An 18,769-nucleotide genomic window follows, 5' to 3' on the forward strand; every position below is an offset into this window, starting at 1 on the left:
TTTACCTAAAGACGTACACCGTGACCACAGGCTTTGAGTACAACCTTCCTGGTATAAGTGCAAGACAGTAGCATCTGATCTTAATCACTCAATACACTTACAATTTCAATTATATAAATATATAAGTACATGTAAATAAATGTAATACATACTCTTGCGGATCTGACAAGGTCGTTCCATCGCTTGCGGCATTGTTTGCCCTCATGCTCCTCATTGGCCGCTGACGAGACCACCTCGGCTATCTCGGCCCATATCTTCTGGTAGTCCTTTGGGGTGGTCTATCCACACCCTCCCTGGGTCAATTGAGCAGCGTGACTCGACCTCCTGCATGAGGGAGGCATTTGCCTTGTCCGAGAAACTCCTTGTACTTTTTGATCCTCTCAATTGTTCCTCTCCCAGTTCCCTGCTTTTGCCAGTGTCCTCAGTCTCCACAGCATGCTGGGTCGCCTCCTCCATTCCTTCTATGTTAAATATTATTTTTTCCACAAAAAGTCGGTGCCAACTACCTTCTTTGTGCTTAGTAGGCTTTTTGCTGCTGGTGAATCTCCCTCATGCCTCCCACAACAGCCAAGCAAGCACACAACACACCCACACACACTTTCAGTCCCTCTCTGCTCCCTCTCTCTGTCCACTCTCATGCGCATGTAATGATGACCCCTGACCACCTGAAACTTGGGAAATGAGCGTTTCCATGCCGTTGCTATGGTCGGCGACACTTTACGGCAGAAGGTCAAAAAGATTTTACACCAACGCCCATTTCAGATCGCTCGTGGTAACGGCCATTTTCAAAAATTGAAAGTTAGGGTTTTGAAAATGGGCAATAATCCGGCGATATCAAAACCCATTTTAACCGCCCACGCTGGAAATAACACCCATTTTTGGCCGATCTGCACAAAAGTGAAAAGTCTAGTCCTATGTTCATTGTGCCCCTTGGTGGGTGGAATCTGCATTGTGACTCTGGGAGGAGCTCTTCAGCCACTGGGAGAAGGCGATTGAGGAGGATTCTTGCGATGACTTTCCCTGTGCCGGACAGCAGGGAAACTCATCTGTAATTACCGCAATAGGACTTGTCACCTTTCTTGAAGATGGTCACGGTTACATCAACTTTGAGATCCTCTGGCATGCTTTGCTCCTTCCCAATAAGAGAAATTAGTTCATGGATTTGCACCAATAGTACTTCTCCACCATGATTCGGCAGGTATTCCATCTGCTCCTGAGGCCTTGTTGTTCTTCAGTTGTTGGATTGCCTTTTCAACCTCATGCCGGGCTGGAGTTGGGCTGAGGTGGTGCCGCGTAGCATGCTGCGGGATGGAGTCGAGGACACTCACGTCGAAGACATGAAGTATAAAAGCAGGGAAGTCCTGCTACAACCGTAAAGGGTATTGGTGAGACCACACCTAGAGTACTGCGTACAGTTTTGGTCTCCTTATTTAAGGAGGGATTGGCATTGGAGGCAGTTCAGAGAAGGCTCACTAGGTTGATTCCTGAGATGCAGTGGTTGACTTATGAAAAAAGGTTGAGCAGGTTGGGGCTATACTCATTGGAGTTTAGAAGAATGAGAGGTGATCTTATTGAAACATATAAGATACTGAGGCGGCTCCACAGGGGAGATGCAGAGAGGATGTTTCCACTCGAGGGGGAATCTAGAACTAGGGGGCATAGTTTAACAATAAGTGGTCGCCCATTTAGAACTGAGATGAGGAGGAATTTCTTCTCTCAGGTGATGGTAAATTTGTGGAATTCTCTGCAACAGAGAGCTGTAGAGGGTGGATCACTGAACATATTTCAGATGGAGATATACAGATTATTGAACGATAAGGGAGTTAAGGATTATGGGGAGCGGGCAGGGAAGTTGAGCTGAGCCGAAGATCAGATCAGCCATGATATTAAATGGCGGAGCAGGTTCGAGGGGCCAAATGGCCTACTCCTGCTCCTATTTCTTATGTTCTTATATTAGAGTAACTCTCATTAAATTCTCAGCCATCTTTTGACCATCTGGTTGAGAAAGGATTGAGAACTTGATTTTTTTCCTATACATACTGAGGTGACACTTCCTACGAAGAGCTCACATAGATAAGTGGTCACAGTTGCTTTAAAAAACAATTGTCATATTAAGGCACTACATTGTGAGGTTATAGCTTAAATAACTAATGCTTTTTAAAAATTATGTTTATGTTATTCAATAGATTTTGTAACTACATCATATTTACACAGATTATCAAATGCCAATATGTCTTCCAACTTCAAAAGAGAATGCCACTATGGAAAACCAATGCTCGACAACAGGTTGGGGTGTAACAGAATCAGGTGAGTTACAGTGAAAATATCATCTGATGAAATGCTGAAAAGTAATATATACCAAGCAGTGTACTATCTACTGTTCTGGTCCAGCAGCACAGTTTGCAAGATCTGTGTAACATTGTACACAAGGAGCAAAGGACTTCCCAAGAGGGTGAGATGCAAGTAGACTACAAAAATAGAAGAAGGGTATTCTACAGTCAGAAATATTTATTCTGCAGTTGTGACTGGGAGACCAACATGGCGTGTTGCCTCCCATATGCCAGGAAGAAGAGAATCACAAAATGGATGGGAAAACTTCTGGAAAGCCATGCAGAGCAGCAAAACGTTACGACGCATATTGGAACCAATGACATAGATAGAAATATATATTGGGGGACTTGCATAGGAAATTTAATGACTTAGGACTAAATTGAAAAACAAGACCTTAAGGGTGGTAATCTACAGAATGCTTCCAACGCTATACATCGAGCACGTCAAGGAAAGGAAGATAAGGAAGGTCAGTGCATGACTGGTGTAGGAGGGATGGCTTCATATACTTGGGGAATTGGAGCAATTACTGGAACTAGGGAAGACCATACTGATGGGATGGCCTTCACCTAAACCGAAATGACATCAACGTCCTTGTGGAGAGGGTATATAGAGCAGTGGGGAGTACATGAACTAATATGGTAGGGGGTGGGGAAAGTCTAGGTTTGAAATGAAACAGGAAGAGCAGGATTAATAAAGCTATTTGAATAGAAGCAAAAGGCGGTTATGAGATATTGAGAGGAATAACATTAAATGAAAAACAAATTAGAAAAGTAGTAAGGGTTAATGTTCCAAAAAATTGGAGTCAAGTTTGAGTGGTATGTGTGTGAAAGCTTGGAGCAGTCAAAACAAAATTGGTGAGCTGGAAGCAATAATAACTATGGAGGAATATAATAAAGTAGCTATAATAGAGATGTGGTTTTAAGTTCGGACAGGACTGAGATCTTAATATTCTTCATTATAACATTTTCAGAATAACAGGGATGAAAAAAAAGGGTGGTGGGTGGTAGTGCTGCTCGAGGGACTTTATCACAATCTTAGAATATAAGAATGTCCCATGGAGTTGTGGTAAGACAGAATATAAGGGGTTAGAGTTAAGAAATATGGAGAGAAATGGTGCAATTATTGATGTGCATTGCAGGCTATCAGACAGTGGAGGTGAGATAGGGAAATCTGCAGACAGTTCAGAGAGAGATGTAGAAAGAATAGGGTAATAATATTGAATAATTTTAACTATCCTAACATGGAATGGCATGAAGGTAATGCATATGGTCAAAGTGGGGAACATTTTTGAGAATACATCCAGAACTGCTTCCTGTATGAGTATGTTTCTAGTCCAACAGGAAAGAAGCACTGTTTGAATTAGTTCTTGGAAATGAAATGGGACAAATAACTGAGTAAGAGAACAATTGGGAAATAATGACTGCAACATAGTTAGATTCATGTAAGAATAGAAATGCACAATGCAGACTGAAGCATAAGGGCGCTGGACGAGGGCAAAATTCAATAACATAAAAGGAGATCTGGCCCAAATTAACTGGGCACTTAAATTAGCAAAGGATCAGCAGCAGGAATTTTTCAAATGTAGTATGTTTAGAGTACAAAATAAATATACTCCTGTAAGGCGAAAAATGGGTGCACCAACATACAAGATTGTTTTTTAAGTCCTTCTGTCTGGTGGAAACTGGGTGATACGGGAGATGAGGTGAAGTTAATACACCTTGTTTCAACTTCATGGCCTTCTTATGCAACTGCTTTCCTGGGCAGATAAGGTGCCCACCTGACTCAGGCAGGAAACTCTTAAACGTATGGAACTTGGAGTCTAATCACTTAGATAGGACCCTGAAGCCAATTTAATGGCCGACTGAGTGGACAATCCACCATGGATTCTCCCGCTCAGTAGAAGCAGTTGGAGCAGAAATGTAGGGCCCAGAACATCAATGCTAAACTTAATTTTGTGCTGCCAGGGGTGGCAGGACTGCTCCTCTGGGCTCCACAGATACATTTTGGGCTGCTGCTACCTGGGCTCCCACCTTCCGTGAAACTGTCTCAACCGCCACCCGTCCCCCGACGTGTTATTTGAATGCTTGCCGAGTGACTTCTAGGCTGCCCAATATTTGCCAGCCAAAGGTCAGTGAGCTGTTCACTGGACACCTGTCTCAGGCAGGCAGCTCACCTGCTACTTTTAAATGAGGCACGGTCATTAAAATGTACCTGGTTTCCTACAGCACCTTCTGGGCGCTTGGCCCATGCATTCTGCCAGCTTTCCGAACAGGAGTCAAAATCTGAATTGTAGAGTTCTCGTGCTATATAGAGAAGCTTTAAAGCGAGAACAATGGTAAATCTAGGCCAAGCAATACAAGATAATCCTGAGGAATATAGTAGGTATTGTATTGAGGTGAGAAGGGAGATCAGAATTGAATTTTTTAAATAAAATTTGCAGAGACGAAAAAGGAATATGAAAAAGACTAGCAGATAATATAGAAGGAAACAGTAATGGTTTTTATAAGCATATAAAAAGTAAAAGAATGGCCTAATCCTGCTCCTATTTCTTATGTTCTTATCTTCTTATGCTGAAGTCGAGCTTTCAAATATGCTAAAAGAGCTGAAAACCAATATAATCCTGGGTAGGACAAATTGTAACCAATAAATATTGACAGAGAAAAGGGGAGATTTGTGTTGGAGAGCAAAGTGGGCAGAGTTCCGATGAAAAGATTCTTCCACCTATTTTCCACTGCTGTCCATTCAATTACCGCTTCAACATTGAGAGGACTGTGATGTAAAATCAGGGCTAAAAAGTTACATGTGTAAAGGAAAGCATTGACATAAAATGAATCAGTTTGTTGATTTGTTATATTCACGAAAATGATTTAATTCTTTCTTACATACTTTAATAATCTGTTGTGAACATTTTAGGTCAACTATCTCAGATTCTTATGAAAGCACATGTTCCTATATTAAACCATGAGACATGCCAATCAGATTATTCAGAACATAATATAACAGACCAAATGTTATGTGCTGGTTATCAAGAAGGCAAAATAGACTCCTGTCAGGTAATGTAAAATTTTGTTCACATTACAATATTAATAATTAATCATAGTCACCCTGGATGTCCATGTCACATGTGCGTGGTTAATATCAGACTTCCTGTAGTCCAAAGGGAAGACTTGGTATGCAGGGCTGATACGATCCTAAATTAATATTTAAATGAGGCACCTACATATGTGAGGTGGGAACTGAAAAATGGGCAGTTCACAGCTGCCTGAGTACTGCCCCAAATTTGGGAAGACAGGTGTGTAAAATCTGACCTTGACTATTACACAGGAACATAGGAACAAGAGTAAGCCATTTCGCCCCTCGATCCTGTTCCGCCATTCAATAAAATCATGGCTGATCTGCGACCTAACTCCATATACCCGCCCTTGGCTCATATCCCTTAATACCTTTGGTTAACAAAAATCTTTCAATCTCAGATTTCAAATTAACAGTTGATTTAGCATCAATTGACATTTGTGGAACAGAGTTCCAAACTTGTACCACGCTTTGTGTGTAGAAGTGTTTCCTAATTTCACTCCTGAAAGGTCTGGTTCTAATTTTTAAACTACGCCCCCTAGTCATAGACACCTCTTGGACTGGATGTCAGACAAGCAGTCTGGCATCATGGGAGCAATGGAGGGGTCGAGAGAGGTGGGTGAGGTAAAGCTGCGTGTCATCAGCGTACATATGGAACCTGACGTCATGTTTTTGGATGATATTGCTATAATGAAGAAAACCCACCAAAACATTCTCAGGTCAACTAGGGATGGGAAATAAATACAGACTTACCATCATGGCCCATGACCCAAGAACAAGTAAAGTAAAAGACTTATTTGATTTAGAATCGTGGAGCACAAATGGCCTCCTGATATAGTCCGCGAAAATTAGCCTTACTACATTAAAGCAAAAGAGCTACATTTTTCCAAAGTGCCAGGCATTTAAATAAATGAAATTAAAATATTGATGGTTATTTGGTTATCTGTCCTGGGTCTTCAGTAGCTGTAGTGTCGGTTCTATTTTTGGAATTGTAGCTGCATTGTTTGAATGTTGCAAGAAGTCCCTTGGACAAATTTCCTCTTATTCTTATGATTCTGACGAAATTTATATCAGAACTAATAGATTTCATTCCCCCTGAAACTTGCACTGTTTTATAGAGACACGAGTTATGTCTGCACTGGCGTAAATGACAGGATTTCTGATGGATAACATCATTCCTTCTATACGCTGTCAGTTATATGGAATTGGCACTTTTAGGGCAGGCAATTCTTCTGCTCACCCCCACTTCCGCCAAACTTTAATGGGCACTGAAAAGAAGTGGAACGTTGATGTTTCGGTGTCAACTCGTCCAAATCTCAATCATCCCTGCTGGAAATTCTCCATTTTACTGTGTAAAATACTGGGATTCCTAGCCCACAATTTCTGTTGCCATGGCTTGGAGATACCACTGCAACGATAAGCTGTGTACTGATATAAATATCAATATTAGATGAAGTGCAGCAGTAAAGTGGCAAATTTTAATGGATAGAAAATCCTGTGGGTTGGACCCAAATTCCCAATTAAAACACAGAGTCAGTTTCCACATGTACACAGACGACACCCAGCTCTACCTCTCCGCCACTTTGGTCGACCCCTGCTTGTTATCTAAATTGTCAGATTGTTTGTCCAACATCCAGAACTGGATGAGCAGAAATTTACTCCAATTAAATATTGGGAAGACCCCGCCACAAACTGAGATCCCTGGTCACTGACTCCATCCCTCTCCCTAGCATTAATCTGAAGGTGAACAAGACTGTTCGCAAACTAGGTGTCATATTTGACCCTGAAATGAATTTCCAGCCACATATCTGTGGCATAACTAAAACCGCCTTTTTCCACCTCTGTAACATTGCCTGCCTCTGCTCCTGCCTCAGCTCTTCTGCTGCTGAAACCCTTATCCATGCCTTTGTTACCTCTCACTCCAACTCACTCCTGGCTGGCCTTCCACATTTAACACTACGTAAACTTGAAGTCATCCAAAACTCAGCAGCCCATGTACTAACCCGCAACAGATCAAGATAACCCATCACCCAGTGCTTTCTGATCTACATCGGCTCCCAGTTAAACAATGTCTCGATTTCAATATTCTCATCCACTCCATGGCCTTGCTCCTCCCTATCTCTGTAATCTTTTTCAGCCTCATAATCCCACAAGATGGCTGCACTCCTCAAATTCTAGTCTCTTGAACATCCCCCATTATAACTGCTCAACCATCGGCGGACTTGCCTTAAGCTGCCTCGGCCCTAAATTCTGGAACTCCCTCCCTAAACTTCTACGCCTCTCTACTTCTCTTTCCTCCTTTAAGACACTCGTTAAAACCTACCTCTTTAAACATGCTTTTGATCATCTGCCTTAATTTCTTCTGTGGCTCGGTGTCAAATTTATCTGTTTTATCTTGTAACACTGTTGTGCTGGGACGTTTTACTATGTTAAAGGTGCGATATAAATACAAGTTATTATAATTATTATTGTTATGCAAATGTTGGTTCTGTTAAGGTTAGCAGGGTGGAAAATACCATACTTGAACAAGGTGACAATTAATTTATTTGTCATGCATTAAGCAATAAACCATGCATTTAAAAAAAATAGGCTGTATGCTTTTTGGTATTTGTGGAGGCCTGGAAAAAACATCTTACCTTGCCCTTTATCAAGATGAAACTCGACTCCACTATAGAGAACAAAGCTGATTCACTGGTCGGGCTCCCAGTGAGGAGCACTGCCTGATTTTCCATCCAGTTAAATTACTGGACAGTAACTCAGCCATGTAGTTTTCCTGACCAGCCCTGCCCTGTGAGCACCACTCCTCACTGGGTGCACTTGCTCAGGAACTCGAGGTATAATTGGTGCTGTTATAATCGGACAGAACGCAAGGCTAGGAAAAGTTCATATTACATTTTTGACACGCAATGAGCCATTCAGGATAAAAATCGCTAAATAAGTTAGGAAAAAAATGTAATAATTACATCTAATCTATTTTTATACAGGGAGATTCGGGAGGTCCTTTGGTATGTGAACAGGCAGGTGATTGGCATTTGGTTGGAATTACCAGCTGGGGTAAAGGATGTGCTCAGAAAGGAAAACCTGGAATTTATACTCGTGTTTCAAAATTTGACACTTGGGTACACAAAAAGATTTCAAATGGTAAGAGTCACTTTTTACACTCTGCACGCAATTGTTTTTGCACCTTAGCTTTTCATTTTTTTGAGAAACAATCCAAAAGTCTCTGCAGTATTGAATTCTCAGAATCTGTCTTGTAAGGGGTTCTCGGGGAGTGTTGTTGTGCCTTGGGTCTCTCTCGCTGTACTTCAGCCCTCACAGCTTATGACTGGCCTGTGAGGTACCCTGAGTGCTGCAAGAGACTGTGTCCACAGCTTATGAAGGGGGTTTTGAGACTCGTGCGTCCCCACAGCTTATGCCTAGCCTGTGAGGCACCTGTGAGTGTCAAACACTCCTAACCGCTTCTTCCCTAGCCTGTGACACACAGTTGAGCGTTTTTGAGGCGCTCCTAGCTTCCTTTACACTGTTCTGACGTAAGACTCACGATCAGGAGATGTAATACAATAGAACTGAGACAAGGTGATTCCAAGAGGAACTTAGGCTTCCAATTTATTTGACAAGGTATATCTCAACAAACATCAGTACACCAACAAAACAATCCCCCTAAATCCCACTAAACGGACACAACGAAAATCTTTACACAAATTTAGCAGTACAATGCCCAACCTCCCACCTTTCCTGGCCTAACTGAGTTGGGAGTTCCGGGGACCAGAGGTTATACTCACTACTGTGCCTTCTGCAGTCTGGTGGTTTGTTTCTTCTATTTTTGGTGTCTTCGGACATTGGTTTTCCTTCAGTGTCAAGAGGTTTGCTGGTTGTTGGATCACGAGAGCAGGCAACCACACACAATGCATCAGAAACCCCTTTTTATAGCCAGATTATCCAGTCCGCCTCTCCTGCTGAAATTGATCCTTCCCATTGGTGGGCTTTGTGATTTTGAAAAATGCAGCAGTTTTAGATTATTGCGGGTTTTTTCCACTGATGTTAACCTACTCAAGGTTTGAGATGGTGTTGTTTGCGTTGGCCTCCTGTAGCCATTGTGTAGGCCCTTGGTTTGTTTTGGGTTCCCTAGTTTTCTGAAGGTCTGCATAATTTCCTTCCATAGTGTAAACATGGGGAAGACAATAGCCCAACAATGGCGATGAGTCAGTCCTACAATTTTCGAGCAAGTGCTCTCCCATTGGCTTGGAAGCCCCATGTTTCGGGCTGACTCTGTCCCACCATTGGCCCTCCGGTGTCCTCCTCCATCCAATCACTGCACTGCCAAGATCAAACCGTCTCGGTTTCAATTTCACATTGCAGCACAGACAGATCCCACAGCCCTTTTCCTTCTGGGTAAAATGAGGGGGTTTTCGTCCTCCCCTATATAATCCCCCATCTGACACAGTCAGACACCACTCAAGTGTGTCAAAGTTCAGGGTGGTGAGAAAACCCTAGGTCTCCCAAATTGCCCAACTTTCCCCAATTTAACTCTAAACTGATCCCGTCGATATATATCGTAATTCCTTTTAACGCGGTACAAACACAGAATCGAACAGGTTACAATATAGGACAGCAATATACATATATGTACTTAAGGTTACAGCAGTAATTGTACATTGAATCTCATTTCAGTCTTAACTGTAAAACAAAGAAACCTGCCCTGCAAACTCCCCAGGGGCCATGTATGAAAACGCAGTCATCCCTGGGAATAACAAAACCACCTAAGTGTTGTGGTCAAGCTTTGTTTACACGCCTTGAATGTTGAACAACGGCTCTCCTGTCTGTGTAGTAGCCTGAGGAACTGCTTTCTTTTTCTTTTTCTCCTGAGCTTACAGCTTGTAACTGCAGATAAGCTACAATCAGGAGTTGGCCGATTACTAAGGCATGCGATCCCACCCAGATCCACGCAGGTATGTCTGCCCGTATCCCCAAATCCCACCATGCTGGGGGTTTAATCTGGGCAATCTCCCCAGCTAGAATTTCAGTTTTCTGCTCCATGGTGTAAAAATGTTTTTGAGACAAATCCACTGCCTGGAGGAGGGCTGTAAGTTTCTCAGGTAGTGGAGCAATGGGATAGCCAAAATGGGCGACATATTGTTGTAGGTGGCTGAGGTTGTTTTGTACCGTGAGGTGAATCGTGGAAGGTTCAGAGATGGGTGTGATTCTGGTGTGTGCCACTTGAACCTCTGCCCTGGGTTTAAAGCAAAAGCTGCTGTACGGTATTGGACACCACCTTCCCGGTCCGTGTTCATACCATTGGACACTTGTGGTGACACAATATGTCCCACCGCTTACATATGCTACCTGTGGAGGCATGTGGTAAGGGGCCATTACCTCCATTGTGCAATTGATGGGCTCTGCCGGTACCGATGGGCTCATTCGGTACAGGGGTGCTTGTCGTGGGGATGCCCCCATCATGGGCATCCTGACCACCACACCCATGGAAAGCAATGGAGACCCCCTCTGAACACATGCGAGTGGATCCCCACATACACAAATAAATTCCTTGGTCGTACGCCCACCATTTCTCCCAGCACACCGTGACCCCGCCAGATGATCCCGTGATGGTTCGGTAGGTATCATTATCCAGACGTTCCCAGTCCGAGTGTCGGTCTCCCACGTCCCTCTTGAGCTTTCTGAGCCACCACCACCGTCCCAGAGGTATGTCCCCTTGGCAAGTTAGGCATATCTTCCTGCCTTCTGTCACTCTCACTCTGGAAGTGGCTACAGTGATCTCCAGGCAGGGGATGGAGGCCTCTCCGTAGGTAAAGTCCTTATGGTTGGAGTACTTGGTGGAGTTCGATCCCAATCACCCAGGCCATCAGCCGCCGGAGTCTCTTCTCCTGTGGTCACTGTCGGCACTCTGCCCCCGGAGCATCCGAAAACCAGGGAGTCCTTGATGTCCCCTCGGTGCCTGGTGCAGATCCTTAGCGATACCAGAATCACTAACGTCCAGTAGGGATGTGTTGACATCTGAAAGGCAAGAAGAACATGGCCTTGCCTTGAGAGACCTCTCCAGGCTCGGCCTGCATAATATGTTCCAAACACAAAAATGCTGTATCCAACCATCACTGCCTTACCTAAATACATATGCACACAACACAAAGTAACAAAACAGGAAGGGAAAATATCTACACCGCCACCCGTCCCCGGGTGGCCAGGCTACATCCTGTTACTGTACAGGCGTCGTCGACCACTCGGCTGACCGTACCCTGGGGACCAGGATGCCCGCCGCTGAGGGACTCGTATAGTCCCTCTTAATGAGTCTTGTACTGCCGTCCAAGGCCCTCCCGAGCCCCGGATAATCGGTGGGAGACCCTTGCTAGCGCAACAGAGCACCCTCCCCGTTGTCTTTCGCCTTCTTGGTCTGGGGCAGGGAGCTAAGTAAACAGGGGACCACGGCGCCCTGGGCTGTGGCACTCTGTCACTCCTCCTTACTGTCGGTGCAGAGTCCCACATTATGGGCTGCAATGCTATCTCCTCCACCTCTTGGGCTAGCCCCAGCTGATCCACCATGGGAGGTTCAGCTTCCCCTCGGACCTTGCTAATGGTAGAGCCTTTCCCCCTACGTCTGTTAGTGGGCTGGGAACCTCTACCCAGTGGTGGGATAGCCTTACTGGAGCAGTGAACCAGCCCCGGCTGTAGAGCTTCGGGGCCCGCTGCCTCCTCCGGAGCCTCCAAATCCACCGGGGCCTGTTCTTCCCCCAATGCCTGATTCCCTTCCCTTGCTCGTCCCCTCTGTTTTTTTACCTCTTTTGGGGTCAAACAATTTACACCGATTAATGTGATACCACTTCACCCGGTGAGGCAATTGAACCGCATAGACCATAGGGCTAGCCTTGTCGACTATGCTGTATGGTCCCATATACAGTGGTTCAAATACCCCGACCCAGGCGAAGCTTCTCACCATCACCTGGTCGCCCACCTCCCAATCATGGTGACTGCGGGGTTCCAGCAGCAGCCGATTGGCACGGTGCTGTTTACCCATGTTGTTGGCCGCCTGCCAGTGAATCTGTTGAAGCTGTTCAAACAGATTCTTGACAAAGCGGTCCCGGTTCACCTCTCGAAGCTGCCCTTCGGTGAGAACCGGTGCCAACACATGCACTGGGGTTCTCATGATCCGGCCAGTCATCAGCTCATGCGGTGAGTACCCTGTGCTCTTTGACTGACTGGCCCAGATTCCCATGAGGACCAATGGTAAGACCTCCACCCACTTGTTCGGTAAGTCTCCCGTCTTCTTGCACAGCCTTTCCTTTAGGGTCCGGTTCAGGTGTTCTACGGGGCCTGAGGACTGAGGGTTGTAGGCGACATGCCATTTGGCTTTTATCCCCAGCATCTTTAGGGTGGCCTGCATCACCTGGCCGGTGAAGTGGCTTCCCCGGTCGGACTCCACGATTTGAGGTCGACCCCACCGAGAGAACACCTTCCTCACCAGAATTTTGCAGTCCCCACCGTGGTAGCTGTTCGGCAAGGGAAGGCTTCCACCCACTTGGAAAACACATCCACCAGGGCGAGGCAATATTTATAACCTCCCTGGGCGGCCGGTAGGGGTCCGATGTAGTCGATCGGGATCGACTGCCATGGTCCCTCTACCCGCCTGACATGTCCCATAGACACCTTCCTTTTCTGAGTGTCTGGGTTATTTGCAGCGCAAACCAGACAGACCGCACAGAAGTTGCAGACATCTTCCCGGAGGCCTGGCCACCACCCTGCCTTTTCTACCCGTTGCCAGGTAGATTCCGGCCCGGGGTGTCCCGCAACTGGACCCTCATGGGCCAGCTGAAGGAATTCCCTCCGGTGTTGTGGCGGCACTACCCATTTGTCCCCTTTAAACAGCATGCCTTCCTGCACAGCAGTATCTGCAGCACTGTATGGGCCCTTCACCTTTTCCCCCTTTTTGATAGCAGCCAAGGCAGTCTTCAGGACCAGATCCTGCATCTGGACTACTTTAAGGTCCGGGGCCGCAGCCGCCCCTATGTGCCCTTGTGTCCCTGGCTTACTTTTTGCTGCTGCTATCCTGCCTGCCTTGTATGGGTCCCATGGGCGACCTGTGCGAGCACCTTCCCTTGCCAGCAGGTCTGCCTGCTGGTTACCTTCCCCCCCGTGGCTCAGTTTTGGAGTGGGCCTTGAGGACCCTGGAGGTGTACACCACTGGTCTCAGCTTACCATTTCGCTCCTGGAGCAACACTGCACTTAAGCTGTCGCCACTGGCTGCCACCTCCAGGAAGAATTCCTCCCCCCCATCAATTGCCCCTCGGGCTGGTGCTACCTGCAGGTCTCTCTTAAGACGGACAAATGCTGCCTCACAGCCCTTGTCCCATTCCCACTCGACCCCCTTATGTAGGAGTCTGAGCAGAGGGACGGCAGTGGCTGCATAGTCCTCGATGAAGTCCCTACAGTAGCCAGTGATTCCCAGGAAAGACCTTACCCCCGACAAATCCCTAGGGACAGGGAGTTCCTGCACTGCCTTTCTTCTAGCCTCATCAATGGCCCTTTCTCCTGCCCTTATCGTCAGGCCCAGGAATTTTACTTCTCCTAGACCTATCTGGGCTTTCTTGGGGTTAATTTTAAAACCCCCTTCCTTCAGTAAGACCAGCAGTTCGGCCAACAGTGGACCGTGTTCCTCACTGCTGTCTGTGAACAACAACAGGTCGTCCACATACTGGACCAGCTGGTGTGGTTGGCTGAAGTCTTTTAAGCAGTTTGCCATGCATTGGTGAAAGATGCTGGGACTATTATGAAAGCCCTGTGGGAGGCAGCTCCATGTATACTGCTGTTCCCGGAAGGCGAAGGCAAACTTGTACTGGTCTTCCCTCCGTACAGAGTTAGACCAGAACCCATTGGATATGTCCAACACTGTGAATGTGGTTGCGGATGCAGGGATTTCTCCTATCAGATCCGCAACCACCGCTACTGTGGGGGCACAAGCTGGGATGTTTTTATTGAGCACCCTATAATCCACCGTAGCCCTCCAAGAATTGTCCGGTTTCCTAACCGGCCAAAGCGGGGAGTTGACATGGGTGGCTAGGGGTCTCAAAACACCCATAAAGCTGTCTCCAAGTCTGCTTCTGCCTCTCGGGGAAAGCCATACTGCTTTTGCGGGTGGGACATGGGATCCCCATCTATTCTAACCTCCACTCCTGTGACTCTCCCACAATCGTGTTTATGGGTGGCAAATGCTGCAAAATTTGCTTGTACATAGGCCCGGTACTCGGCCGGGATGTTACCGACCAGATCCTCCAGGTCGTAACCTCCTTTTGGTTTCATTGTACACAGAGTCCCTTTTCCCTGTTTCTTATCAATAACCATGACTTCTCCCTCTGCTCCCGTGCCCACTGTGCCCCATAGACAGTGCTTCCTCAAGTCTACTAGGATCTGGCGAGCGATGATGAAATCAGCCCCCAAGAACCCTTTTTCCACCTGCTCCCAGTTCATCAGGACGCACTTCCATTGTGTTTGGAGTGCTCCTAAACGAACTGCAAGCGGGACTGAGATAAACCCAGCCTTCTCATTTCCTGTGAACCCAACTAGTTGATACGGCACCCCGTTTGATAGAGGTGAGGTTGCGGGGTCCTCCGAATGGACTATCGTGCTAGAAGCACCAGTGTCCAAAAGGTAAGTACCCAATACACCCTCAACCTCCATCTTGACCCAGGGTCGTCCCCTGGAGTCGTATTCTAGTGGGCACAGGTATGCAGGCTGGATCTGGGCTAGTCACGGCCTCTGTACTGGCAGGGTTGCTGGTGCTTCCCTGCCTGTTGCCGTGGCTACCTTCCCAGTCCCCTCCAGTGCTGTCCTCACTGCAGCTACTATCTCGTCAAGGGATGGTGAGGAGCTCCCTCCACTTCCCCCACTCTGGGCGGCTCCTGAAGGACTTCTCCCCCCCATATCTCTTTACTGGGCTCCTGCAATCCCTTTTAAAATGTCCAGCTTTCCCGCACCCGTAGCACATTCCCTCCTTATCAGACGAGCAGCCACCCTCCTGGTGCCATTCCCTTTTGGGAATCAAGTTGGGTTTTACTTCATTTACCCGACCTTTGGAGGTTTTCTCCTCCTCCCCTCCTCCATTCCGTTGGACCAGTGCCGATTGCGTGACCACTGCTTCCTCGGTGAGGTTGGAGTCCAGGTAATCGAACCACAGTTCTGCGCTGGCCTTGAGCTGGGGCAAGCAGGTTGCCACCAGCATCCTCAGCCAGCGGCCAGTCTGTACCGCAGAAAGATTCGCCCGGTCGAGGAGCTCCCCACAGGCTGCGTGGTATACCATCCACAGCCTGTCTGCAAACGCCTGCGGGGTTTCCCCTGCGAGCTGCCTTGTCCTTTTGACCCGTTCGAAAGGACTGCCATCATCGAAGCCCATAGCCTCAAGGACGGCCCTCTGGACCTCAGTAAATGTGCGCTGCCCCCTCTGGCATTCTGCCGGTAGGGCCTGGTACAATTTGCTGTCCAGAGAGAAGAGCAGCAGCTTGGCTGTCTCTGCATCGTCGCACCCATTAATTTCCCCTGCCTGCATAACCTCCATGAAGTGGATAGACGGGTCCCCGCTGCGAGTGAGTTTGGCCAAATGGGCCAGCATGGCCCTGAGTGATTGAACTCCATGGAGAATAATAAAGTCGCTCTCCAGCGCTCCCTAACCTTGGCCACTTCCCTGTGGAGGACCGTACTTGCGCTTCCTGACCGGGCACATCCGCCCTGGTTCAGGATCTTTCTGCGCTGGTCCCTCTACCTCCGGCTGTCCCACCATACCTGGTGCAGCAGACAGTGCCTAGTCGCCTGATCCAGCCCTTAACTGACCCTCGGCGGGAGCCTCACATCCCTGCTGCCGAGCGGGACACATTGGCCCTGCCCCCAGCACTGGGTATGCTACTACCTGCGTGCCTCGCTCCTCCTGGTACCCCACCGGACAAACCACCGGTGCCTCGGGAGGTGGTCAGGCATCTCTTGCCTTTGGATTCTCCTCTACCCCCCAATACTCTCCTTTGTCCCCTGTGGACCCTCCAGGTCCTATCAGGGCGACCATCCCCTTTGCCTGGGATAGAGCGTGGGTGAGAGTTTTAATCCTCTCCTGGCAGGGACTGTGATCTGCAAATTCACGGCTACTGGTCACTTTATAGGCTGCCTGTACGTCTTTTAATTTATTCTCTAGTTCCCAAATTTTCTGGGTGTACTGAGAGTTCTGTTCCCGGAGGGACCCCTCACTACCCTTGGCCTCAGTGACCTGACACTGAAGATAGTCCCGGCTATTTCGTAAGGTCTCCTCCAACTGCCGGTTCCCTTGCTGCTTCTCAGCTAATTCGGCCAGCAGGTTGTCCCCAACCACAGCCCGGATAGCAGAGAGCTCCTCTGATTTCTGAAGACTCTGTTCCAAGTCCTTCACCTGCTGGTCGAGCTTTCAGACTTGGCGGGTGAAGCAGATAAGCCAGATGGCTTTTTCCACCCTGCGGTTGTAGTCCTTCCCTGCTGTCCACTGGGCAGCAGCATCCCCTGGGCGCTCTGCCCGTGTGAGGGCTTGCACCCAAGGTTTGGTGAGGTTCACCTTGCCAAAAATGTATGAGGAAATTCTCTCCTCCATTTTAGATTCCTCTCTTATCACCTCATCTGTTATATTAACAACTCCTGTTTGCTTATGTCCTGTCACGGTCACCATGTTCTGTAAGGGGTTCTGGGGAGTGTTGTTGTGCCTTGGGTGTCTCTCTCTGGGCTTCTGCCCTCACAGCTTATGACTGGCCTGTGAGGTACCCTGAGTGCTGCAAGAGCACTCCTGGAGAGACTGTGTTCACAGCTTATGAAGGGGGTTTTGAGACTCGTGCGTCCCCACAGCTTATGCCTAGCCTGTGAGGCACCTGTGAGTGTCAAACACTCCTAACCGCTTCTTCCCTAGCCTGTGACACACAGTTGAGCGTTTTAGAGGTGCTCCTAGCTTCCCTTACACTCTTCTGACATAAGATTCACGATCAGGAGATGTAATACAATAGAACTGAGACAAGGTGATTCCAAGAGGAGCTTAGGCTTCCAATTTATTTGACAAGGTGTATCTCAACAAACAGCAATACACCAACAAAACAATCCCCCTAAACGGACACAATGAAAATCTTTACACAAGTTTAGCAGTACAATGCCCAACCTCCCACCTTTCCTGGCCTAACTGAGTTGGTAGTTCCAGGGACCAGAGGTTCTACTCACTATTGTGCCTTCTGCAGTCTGGTGGTTTGTTTCTTCTATCTTCGGTGCCTTCGGACACTGGATTTCCTTCAGTATCGAGAGGCTTGCTGGTTGTTGGATCACGAGAGCAGGGAATCACACACAATGCATCTCAAACCCTCAAGGATCTCTTCCTTGAATGCCTCCCAGTGCTTTGACACTGATTATCCAGTCTGCCTCTCCTGCTGAAATCGATCCTTCCCATTGGTGGGCTTTGTGATTTTGAAAAATGCAGCAGTTTTAGATTATTATGGGTTTTTTCCACTGATGTTAACCTACTCAAGGTTTGAGTAGGTGTTGATTGGGTTGGCCTCCTGTAGCCATTGTGTAGGCCCTTGGGTTGTTTTGAGTTCCCTAGTTTTCTGAAGGTCTGCATAATTTCATAGTGTAAACATGGGGAAGACAATAGCCCGATAATGGCGATGAGTCCGTCCCACAGTTTTCGAGCAAGTGCTCTCCCATTGGCTTGAAAGCCCCATGTTTCGGGCTGACTCTGTCCCACCATTGGCCCTACGGTGTCCTCCCCCGTCCAATCACTGCTCTGCCAAGGTCAAACCGTCTCGGTTTCAATTTCACATTGCAGCACAGACAGATCCCACAGCCCTTTTCCTTCTGGGTAAAATGAGGGGGTTTTCGTCCTCCCCTACAGTCTTAAGCTTCCCTTTTTTTCTATTCCTTACCCTGTATGTCCCTTGATATCCACGGGGCTCTAGATTTGTTAGCCCCACCTTTTTTTTTAAGGGAATATACTTTCTCTGTACCCTCAGGATCTCTTCCTTGAATGCCTCCCAGTGCTTTGACACTGATTACCATCAAGTAGCCATTTCCACTCCACCTTGGCCAAATCCATCTGAGCTCAGCAAAATTGGCTTTACTCCAATTGAGAACTTTTTTTTCTGGTCCACCTTTGTCTTTTCCCATAAGTACCCTAAATCTTACTGAATTATGATCACAAGCACCAAAATGCTCTCCCACTGATACAACTTCCACTTGCCCCTCTTTCTTCCCCTAAACCAAGTCCAGAACCGCTCCCTCCCTTGTTATGCTTGTTACATACTGGCTAAAGAAGTTCTCCCAAATGCATTTTAGGAATTCCGCACCCTTTGTACCATTTACATTGCTTTCTTCC

General features: G+C 47.3%; 1 protein-coding gene across 1 annotated transcript in view; it reads left to right on the forward strand.

Annotated features, from left to right (window-relative positions):
• LOC139228945 (transmembrane protease serine 9-like) overlaps positions 1 to 18,769 on the forward strand; it is a 128,429-nt gene that overhangs the window by 43,944 nt on the left and 65,716 nt on the right. Inside the window, exons 6-8 of the mRNA XM_070860494.1 lie at positions 2,215 to 2,307; positions 5,245 to 5,384; positions 8,388 to 8,544. Coding sequence (XP_070716595.1) covers positions 2,215 to 2,307; positions 5,245 to 5,384; positions 8,388 to 8,544 — 390 coding nt within the window. The remainder of the gene's footprint in view (positions 1 to 2,214; positions 2,308 to 5,244; positions 5,385 to 8,387; positions 8,545 to 18,769) is intronic.

This window comes from Pristiophorus japonicus, chromosome 2 (assembly GCF_044704955.1).
Source record: "Pristiophorus japonicus isolate sPriJap1 chromosome 2, sPriJap1.hap1, whole genome shotgun sequence".
NCBI classification, from domain to species: Eukaryota; Metazoa; Chordata; class Chondrichthyes; family Pristiophoridae; genus Pristiophorus; species Pristiophorus japonicus.